Below are 10,010 nucleotides of genomic sequence, written 5' to 3'. Positions count from 1 at the left end.
TGTGTCCAGCTGCAGTTACTTACTGTCTCTGCACACCTGACAGTACACATTTCAAACAAACTTTGACTAAACTTTACTTTTCTAAAAATAGACTTGATGAAAATTAGGAAATTAATTTGTTTTACACACAAACTCATCAAGAGTTTTCAATTACTAACTATACTAATTGAATTAATTGAATTAATACTAATTGAAATTCAAGTGAATGGGCCCAAAACTTGCATGACTTTGATGACACAGGTGTGAGCAAGACAGACATGTCTCACCCTGCAGAAAATTCTCATCCTGTCAATCAAACTTTCAAAATAAAAGCACACCACACTTGTAAGAAATATCCCTCATTTTTAAAAAGCAAAATGATCTGATCCCGACAGGCCAGAGTGCGAGGTCCCAACCAACGCTGCTTGCAGCTTTAATTTGATAATGAAATCCTATTTTTGAAATTCTTTTTTCAAGACCACTGAATAACTAGCCTACTACAGAAGATGGATGTACTAGGGAGATTTACAACTTCACCATGAAATTAGGCTCTTACTGTACACCACCAATTCATGCAATATTAATTCTACTAACCATAACATATTTGGGTTGTCCATCTGTATTCAAGGAACCGAGATTAAAAGATTAGCAAGAGTCTTTGAACTTTGTGGCTGACACTCTTGTAACAACAGTCTTTTCATTTTTGTTTTGTAGTTTTGCTTCATTTCCCATGAAACAAGGTTGCATAAAGCCACTATAAACTGCCACCCACAAGCAGGAAACTGTAGCATGAACTGTGATCAAATCCAGTGTTTATGATGGCCTCACCGCCCTCTCATCCCTGCAGCTGCTCAAATTGGGATTCATGCAGTCAATGTGTGTGTGTGAGTCACCATCCCAAGAGGGAGGGAGAACATGGGTGAGAGAGAGGGTGAAGTAGGAAGAGAGAGCCAAAGAGCAGGAGACACAGAGAAAGGTAGAGGGGGTAGGGCCGAGTGTGTGTATGAGTCATACGGCCTGACTGGTTGAGGTGATGATCCTCAAGGTGCTATTTCTGGAGTTACCATCAATTCTGTCTTATCTCCTCCAGTGGACCTGTTCTGTGTGGGTGTGTGGGTGTGTGCATGTGGGTGTGTGTTAATAAGGTCCTGAATAGCACAGACACCCTTCTGTGCTTCCCATACCTAAATGACTACCCTGATTGATTACAGTAAGAGCTTCTACGCAGTGTAATGAAGGCTTATGTTGGAATACCATTGACGGTTTGGTGTCTTTTATGAATGAAAATATAACCCTAATTACTCTTCCTCTATTTTTATACATGAAGTAAGAGGGAGACAGTTTATGTTTAAAAACAGAAAAATGTCCTTTACATTTAAAATATATTGAACAGAAAAAAAAAAAAAGTTTTGTTAATTTGTAATTGTTCTGCCATCACAGATACTAATACAAATACAATTTTCACACATTTTGAGCTGCAGATATTTCAGTTTTATTGTGTTTTTTGAAAAATAGATATACTCTCACCAGCCACTCTATTAGGAACACCTGGGCAATCTAATGCAACCCAACACAACAGCTCTGCCATAAATTCTACATTTACAAAGTTTATACATTTTCACTTTCTCTTGACATCGTCAGAAAGGTGATAATTCTACTTTATGTTTATTATTGAGGTCATAGTGGGTGGAGGTGGCTGGAGTGCATTATATTAAACAGTGTGAAAAGCTTTGTAAATGTGGAATTTATGGCAGAGCTGTTGTTTTGGATTGCGTTAGATTGCACATCTGTACCTAATGAAGTGGCCGGTATATATATGTGTGTGTATATATGTGTGTGTATATATATGTGTGTGTATATATATGTGTGTGTGTGTATATATATATATATATATATATATATATATATATATATATATATATACACATACACACACACACACACACACACATATATATATATATATATATATATATATATATATATATATGTATATATGTTCTTTACTCAATCCAACCTCCAATAAATACATTATACTTTCCCTACTTTACTCAGAGACAGTTACATCAAGAGACACTTAGAGTTAAAATCACAGGAAAAAAACATTAAACCTAGGAGACCTTTTTTCTCTTGATGGTCAGAGTAAGAGCAGAAAAACGTAGATTTGAGATCATAAGAAAAAACTCAACTTTGGCCAATTAAAAGATAAAAATAAACTCACAATTCACAGCATGGAACTACAAGTCACATTTATTGATCACCGAATAACGTTCTGACCACACTGGAGGGTTTGTATATAACAACTTGTTGAACATCTTCCAGGTACTGTAGGTTTGCAGCTTCCAAGTGGTTAAGTTCTTACAATGGTCTTTATTATTAGTATGTTGTTCTTCTTATTTATAGCTATGTGTTTGTGTTTTTTCTGAGACCAGATATGTTAAAATGACATCACAGAGTAAATGAAAAAGATAAAGAGGAGAGTGGAGGTTGTGGGGATGGTATTAAAAGGTCAACTTGCATAAGCATATGTACAGTAGCCAGTATAGCAGTTTGTTTCTAAACAGTAAATATAATGCATTGTTGATGTATGGATTTGAAGAGAAGTTGTTTGGAAGGACCTGCAGCAGTGATGCACAGTAGGAGGCATGTTGCTTAATGGCACTTAGACAGAGACCACTGTAACATTGATTTAACAAAGTACAGCACAAAAATATGTTATTCTGTGTGCAATGAATTCAAAAGATTAACAATATAACATGGTAACAATTTATAAGCAGCATGGTCACTATATTTAAAAGACATATTCATGTAGTCAAAAAGGTTTTAAGAAAAGGAACCAAACATGGCCATTGACAGCTTATTGTGCTTGTAAGTTACAGGTAAGTGTGAATGCCAAGCTTATATACTGTAAAATAAATCAAATGAAAATCTTGATGTAACTTCTGTTTCAGGTATGGAATGTAAGTGAATATGCAACCAGTAAAAAAAAAAAAAGTGTTGGTGATGCAACATTTCACCATTTCGACAGTATTACATACTTTATACTCTTGAGTGCAGGAAGGCAGTTATTGTATCTGAAGCATCTCTGGAAACAATGAGTGAAAACAATGAGCGCTGATGTGGTTTTACGGGAGAGCTGAATGTGTTGTCTTCGTCCTCCTATTATGTAACATATCTGTCATGTTGTCGGTCTCTCTTGATGCAGCTTTGTGCTAGTTTGCCTTTCACAAGTAGCACCTGCTCAACTTGACAGGATTTTGATTCAGAATGGTAAAAAAGCATGCTTTGATAGATAGATGTGTGCCTATGTGTACATGCTTGCATTTGTCACAAGGAGAGAGGGAGACAAATAGGGGAAGAGCATGGGTAATGAAGTGTTCAGGAAAGCAAAAAATAATAATTTTCAAATATAGAAGGCATGATGAATGCCTTATTTGTTGTATCTAGAAAGTAATATGCCTCACAGACTATGCTATTATGCATGTTCTGCCTTTCATTAGTCTGTCTGGTTTCATTTATCGATCCTGTCTGAATATTTATTGAAGGAGACAAGGTCAGAGAGGCATAATAAGACAGGAGAAAATGTCACTGTGAAATCTACCCTTAAGGTCTCTTCTAATCTGTGTTTGGTCTAATCTTTTCTGATAATGTGCAAACTTCTTGCAGAGTATCAGCTGAGAGTTCTCTTGGCTTGTTTTTGCATGTAAACAGTATTTACAAGAAGCATTCATCAGCTAAAGCACATGTACATACTGTATATTGTGCAGTTGTGATTGACAGCTTTCACTGTCAGTGTTGGGATGCATACAGTTGAGCTGCATACATGCACACATTGACATACAGTATTCTGTTCATAGAAACACTCATCCTCTGATGTCCTTTTAGAGACTGGGCAGAGATAATGGTGTTTGTGTTCAGTGCTTCTTTTGATCATTGCTGGGAATAGGGGCTAATCACCAATACCGCCAAAAAACAGTGCATCTGCTGCTACGTCTACATCCTCCAGCAGTAACACTCTCCTCTTTTACAAAATTTTTACAAAAAAAACGACATTGATGTTGTTCAGCGGCTGTGTTCTATTGATTTGTTCCATGGTTTGTTTTCTGGGTAGGGCTCAAGACCGGCATGTGCTTTGTCAGATTACCATGAATCTCATACAACTGATGTTCAAACAAAAGCCTTAAACTTTGTCCAGCTATATAAGCTCTTCATCTATATAACCCTGAAGTCAAGCTTTAATGTCAAACACAGCAAGCACAGCAAGATGAGGAACCAATACTATCAGTCATGTAAGCTGACCTTTCAAAAGAGAAAATGCACACATTGATTGGCGCACTCACTCACATTCTGCACACCCACCAATCAACACACACACTTCTTCACTTTATCCCCTTTCAATTGGACTGATGTCAGGTCTCCGACTTTGTGGTCGCTGGCTGGATATTCTGGACTTTGGAAAGCGTGACTGGCACCTTTCCCTCTCCAGGGGTTGGTGCTCTCATTATGGGGGTACCTGTGATAAAAGCAGTATTTCAGTTCATACAGAACAGTGAACAGCATTCAAAGTAACAAAAATAACCCTCAGTCTTTGGCAAAATTTACTTTCAACATTCATTCCATAATGTATCAGGAGGAACGGAATGAAACTTTACCAACTGTTGCATGCAGATCTGCCAACCTCTCCTTAAACTTCTGCTGCAGATACAGTTCCTCTTTGGAGTAGCTTTTAGCAAAGGCAGACAGCAGGAGACCCACGGCCATGGAGGTGCCTCCCACACAGAACAGCACAGCACCAGTCAGCTTACAAACATCCAGAGCACGGTTGAAACTGACAGCGTGGCTGTCGAAGAAGAGGACAGTTGCTTTATAGCCTTAATTAGAAGTGTAAGATCATAATTTGCTCAATCAATATGTGTGAACCTGAAAACTCAAAAGACGTTTCACAATGTAATTTTCAAATAGTACAAGGTATAAACTAAATAGCAAATAAGAGTATTGGGTCAGGATGTACAATCTACACCTACAGCATAAAAAACCTACTGCATGTGTGTTCCACTAAGACACTGTGCTCTCTCTTATTGGCATGTCTTGGAAGCAGTGTTGTGATTTGACATAAATGCAAATATAGTTCAGATTACAACAGTTAATTTTCAATCCATGATATAGCTGTTGGATGACATCAATTCCCTTCCATTCATATACTGTATTGTCCCTATACCTGTCAACAAAAAGTAGATCATCTTCGCCAAATGCTTCGATCCTGGCTGGAGTGGCATAACCCACCATGACGACAATGAGGCCCGCAAACAAAATCAGGGTTCCAAACGCGAGACAGACCTGAAGTGAAAAAAGAAACCCAAGTCATGTTTTAATTGCAGATTATATTGCTTGCAGTTTTTTCACTAGCACTTGCAGAATGACTATCCAAATAGCAGCAGGTCTGAGCAAGCTGAAGGTTAACCTCACCTTCCAGAGTAAAGAGCTCCACCTGCTAGGCGATCTCTGAATCTGAAAATCTTCATCACGTTCCCAGATAGAAGCTGTGCACTCCTCATAAAACTGGATAACAGATAAACAAGATATTTTTAACAATTCAAACATGGAAAATGAAACCCACAAGAGATCTTTCAAAAAGAAACAGTTGTGATTGTGATATGAGACTCAATCATTTAAATTCAGAATCAATTATCTCCTATTACTTTGTGATAGGAGAGAATCGTTGATATTTCCAGAACACCGACTTACCTCTCTCTCATGTATGGGTGTAATACAGTATGTGTGTTTGTGTCTGTGCTGTACCTGGTGTAGGTAGGAGCGGACTCCATACTGCTGGTAGTTCCTGCTGGCTTGCTCACCATACTCCGACCCACAAATCTCTGAGCAAGAAGTCATCCTTCACATCTATCTACCTGCTTGAGGACACACACACACACACACACACACACACATACACGCATGAACGCCTGACTGCACACTTGCATTAAGAAACCACCCACAGAGTTTGCAGACAAACTCTCTCCAGCTTGTACCCATGCATATACATGTACATACACATACATACATACATTTAAACATTCATACACACAAACATGTACTGTACCCTCACACACACAGCTAGAAAGTTATGTAACAATGTACTGAAGGCATGGGTGCCTCAGTACATTGAGATTAATGATGCATTCTCCTGCTCTGCTGTTATGAAATAAGCCATGAAATATTATATCAGCCGTCCTCTTTAGATTTAATATTGTGTCAGCTGAATACAGAGTGCTGACATGCACAGAATTAGTGTGCTTTTCTCTTTATATTGTTTTTCATACAAAAGTCACAACATCAACAACCTTTTTTTTTTTTTTGCAACTTATTTGAGCAAGTAAAGTAATATATTTTGCATTATGTTGTATGTAAGCTTTCATGGAAGATATAAATTAATATAGGATATAGGATTTAGGAAGCTTGAACCTCACTGACCAACAAAAATAACAATTATTTGTATTATATTTTTTTACAAATAAAGAAATATATCTCATAATGTTCATGATATTCTATGTGACATCTAGTTTTAATGTGTTAGTTTCTGTAAAAAATAAAGTGTTTCTTAATGGATCAGTTATGTGCAGTAGAAACTCATTTACACAAACCCATGTCTTTTTACAGAACTAAAATGTTTCACATAAAGCTCATTATCATAATATACATAATTTTCATCATGTACAGTACTGTGTATTATACCTTCCAACCTTTCTTCATTTTTTGCTATAGCAGTAACTCTTGCATCCTGAAAAAATGATCATGAAAAGAAAAGAACATCTGCTCTGAGAAATATTATGTTACTCACACTTGTAATTCCTCCAGAATCTGTTTGCGAATCATTTCATAGCTCAGTGCCTCTATACAAACACATAACAATGTTTCAAGTTCTTGTCAGCTAGCAATACATCTCAACTGCTGTCTCTGGTTTCTGTTGCACTGCAACTGAATTAGACTGAGGAACACAAGTGGGAACAGTAACACCTTCATTTACAACATGTTATTGTTCAAGTGCAGCATTGTAACGAAACCAATTTTCAAAAGATCATGCTCTGATGATACACATGGAAAATAGAAGCCAAAACTGCCTTAACCTAATAGGCAATAGGTGTAATTGAAGTGACTTCAATAGATTAAAATTTGAAATAACCAGCAGCTTAATTATCTTTCTGTTTTATCAGGACAAGTAAGTAAATCAGCTAGATCTACAAAAGTAGTGCTGGTTAAACCCCTCTAGTAGGTCATAGTAAGAGAGAAAACACATATATAGGACAATTTTAAGTACATCATTATATCCTTTATTTCTAAAAGCCAAAACCAAATAATATACTTTAAAACATTGATTTCTATCTTCTAGGCTTCAATCTTGTAGCACATTTGGTTGATCTAATCAGGGAGGCATGACTTTTTAGGCTCTAATATTAATTAAGTTGTACAAAGAAAATCACTGGCAATTGCCTTATTTTTGCTTGTTGCTGGCAGCTGACAAATTTATATGTAAAAATATCTAACGATCCTATAAAGGATTTTCCTGTTTTCATTAGTTTGATCAAATGTTATCAGTTTTTTAGTCAAACGTAGAAGTTTCAGAAAAGTGGGTGGGGTACCCAGCTAACATGTTGTTATTCTGTCCCACCGCACTTGTCTCCTTATTATCTGAACTTCCTTATAGTTTGAGCATCATATTTCATGTTTGACCTTCAAAACATTAGTCTGACAAAAACAAATCCTAACATGAGGTCAGCTTTCTAGCTATTTCTGGAGCTTTCAACCTCATCTCACAGTCCTCCTCCTGAGATGTGGTTGGAAATGCAAATCCTTGTAAATGTGTGGAAAATGAAAATGTGTATATAGGGGATGAAAATTATATTATCTGCCTCATTTCTGTAAATTACTAAACATGGATTCACAAGGTGTACTATGGGATATGCCAGGGTCTCAACCAGATTACATAATACGGATATGATGAGTGAAATGATCCATTAACATGAGGCACACTGTTCCCTGCTACCTCATATTAATCACATTACTGCTTAATTTGTACTTGCTAAAGACTCTCATGAACATCTGGCACTGCCCAGATGCTGTGAAAGCCTCTCTGTACCCATATATGCATATATTCAAGAAAGTTTAAATATTCATCATCCAGCCAAATAATAAAATATGGATATATGAAAGTTTGTTTATTATTAACTGTCTCTATAACTTGGCAGATGACGAGAGTCTAAAGAGCAGATCTGATTTCTTTCCACCCAAACTCTAACCTTGAGTTGGAAACATATATAATGATATTTAAGAAATTTCTAAATGCTGTGTATTTTTTATTGTCATATTTTACATTATAATACGTTTGAAACAACATCAAAGTGGTGTCATGCTCAAATAATTAGGCTAATTAGTGCGCTTGACCTTATGTTGACCAGGACAACATCCAATCATAAAGAAACAGATATTCAACTAAACATAAACATTTCACTGCAAGTCATTTTCGACAATTCCTGGAATAACTTGAATTGGAGTGTATAAACTGTGACTTACTTAAAGCAATACTTCCCAAACGAACTGTGGTATTACAAATGTTAAGTTCAGATTAGGTTAACAGTTCACGGATATACAGTATAACTCTTGTAACGTATATCCTTTCTTAACCAGGTGTATCCTGTCGTATTGTGACGTTTTTCCTCATCCACATCACATAAAAGCAGCTGTAGCTACAATAACACCAAACCATCCAAATCAAACAAACTAAAAGAAAACATCTCGACCTACATCTTAAATCAACCTAGGTTTTGAAAATAAATAAATAAAATCATCAAAATCAAGATAAAAATGCCCAAACTGTTTTTCAACCTTGCTAAACAATACATCCTATCAACCGTTTAACCGGGAGCTGGCCATGGTGCTGAACGCCATTATTACCATCCAGCTCTCAGCACAGCAGGAAAACACACAGACGTAAGATGTGACGCCAGTCTGAGAACAGACCTCATCCATTCGTCCTCCCAACCCCCCATGAGACGTAAATAGACACACAACACGCTTTTCAATTAAACTTAGAATGATGGACTTTGCATCAAAGCGTTTTGACTAAATCCGGGCGACTGACGTGAAAAAAAAATGTAATCTTTGTGGAAATGTAATTAGCAGGTAGACCACAAGAATATGGAAGTTTCATTACATTTGATTTGGATACCAACGCCGAAACAATTATACATAAATATTGAAATCAACGACAATTAGGTAATTAGATAAAGGTAACAACACAAAGTTTAGTGCAAACGTTTTGTTCGACCATTTTTCCCACATGGAAGCGACTTCCAGATGTGCAAGATGAAATTGTGTGCACAGATGATGCCGCTGAAAGAATCTATGCAGGAAATATGGATTCCCGGTAATTATTTGCAACGGCAACAATGAAAGGCAGCTGCCGTAACGTCACAAATATTCTTGAAAAGCATTAAAATCGCAATTTACCTGTCATTACCAGCTCGGAGAGTGATCACTCGCTGCTGTTCCCTCAGCCGGGTCCCATCACTCTACAGTCACCCTTCTCTCGCTCTCTCTCTCTCTGTCGTCCCCCCCCCCCCCCCCCCCCCCTCTCTCTCTCTCTCTGTCGTGTCCCCACCCCCACCCCCACCCCATCTCTGCCTCACTTTCTCTTTTTTTCTATCGATGATTCAGATTCGCACGCTGTCTACTGCGCAGGCGTCACATCCATGACAATATATGATTCAATGACGAATATAAATAACCAGACAGAATGGTTGGAAGCACTAGCTGAACAGAAAGACGTTCATTCAAGATTAAACAGTCATGACGACATAGCGACATAGATGGATAATGGATGAATGAATTAATGCCTGACTGAATGAACACATAGATAAATAGATATGTTGACATGTTTCCATAGTAACAGAGAGCAAAAACATTTATTGTTTCTCATGGGACCTGACAATGACAGTGTCAATGGAAATAAGTCCATGGACAGGTACAAGCCTACA

General features: G+C 37.2%; 1 protein-coding gene across 3 annotated transcripts; it reads right to left on the bottom strand.

The window, feature by feature from the left end:
• Positions 1-2,243: 2,243 nt before the first annotated feature.
• nrsn1 (neurensin 1) lies at positions 2,244-9,566 on the bottom strand. 3 transcript variants are annotated; one of them, XM_042424534.1, is made up of 7 exons: positions 8,548-8,582; positions 6,712-6,757; positions 5,779-5,891; positions 5,446-5,538; positions 5,198-5,316; positions 4,632-4,819; positions 2,244-4,492 (listed from the first exon to the last, which is right to left on the bottom strand). In XM_042424534.1, the coding sequence occupies exons 3-7, from the start codon at positions 5,869-5,871 to the stop codon at positions 4,389-4,391; spliced, it is 597 nt and encodes a 198-aa protein (XP_042280468.1). In that variant the 5' UTR covers positions 5,872-5,891; positions 6,712-6,757; positions 8,548-8,582; the 3' UTR covers positions 2,244-4,388. The 3 variants fall into 3 exon arrangements, with proteins under 3 accessions (XP_042280468.1, XP_042280467.1, XP_042280470.1); XM_042424533.1 differs by lacking the exons at positions 6,712-6,757; positions 8,548-8,582 and adding an exon at positions 9,484-9,566; XM_042424536.1 differs by lacking the exons at positions 6,712-6,757; positions 8,548-8,582 and adding an exon at positions 9,484-9,564 and having other exon boundaries at positions 5,779-5,888.
• Positions 9,567-10,010: the final 444 nt, after the last annotated feature.

Source organism: Thunnus maccoyii, chromosome 10, assembly GCF_910596095.1.
Source record: "Thunnus maccoyii chromosome 10, fThuMac1.1, whole genome shotgun sequence".
NCBI classification, from domain to species: Eukaryota; Metazoa; Chordata; class Actinopteri; order Scombriformes; family Scombridae; genus Thunnus; species Thunnus maccoyii.
Note: the sequence above shows the minus strand (reverse complement) of the source record. Positions and strands in the feature narration are given on the sequence as shown.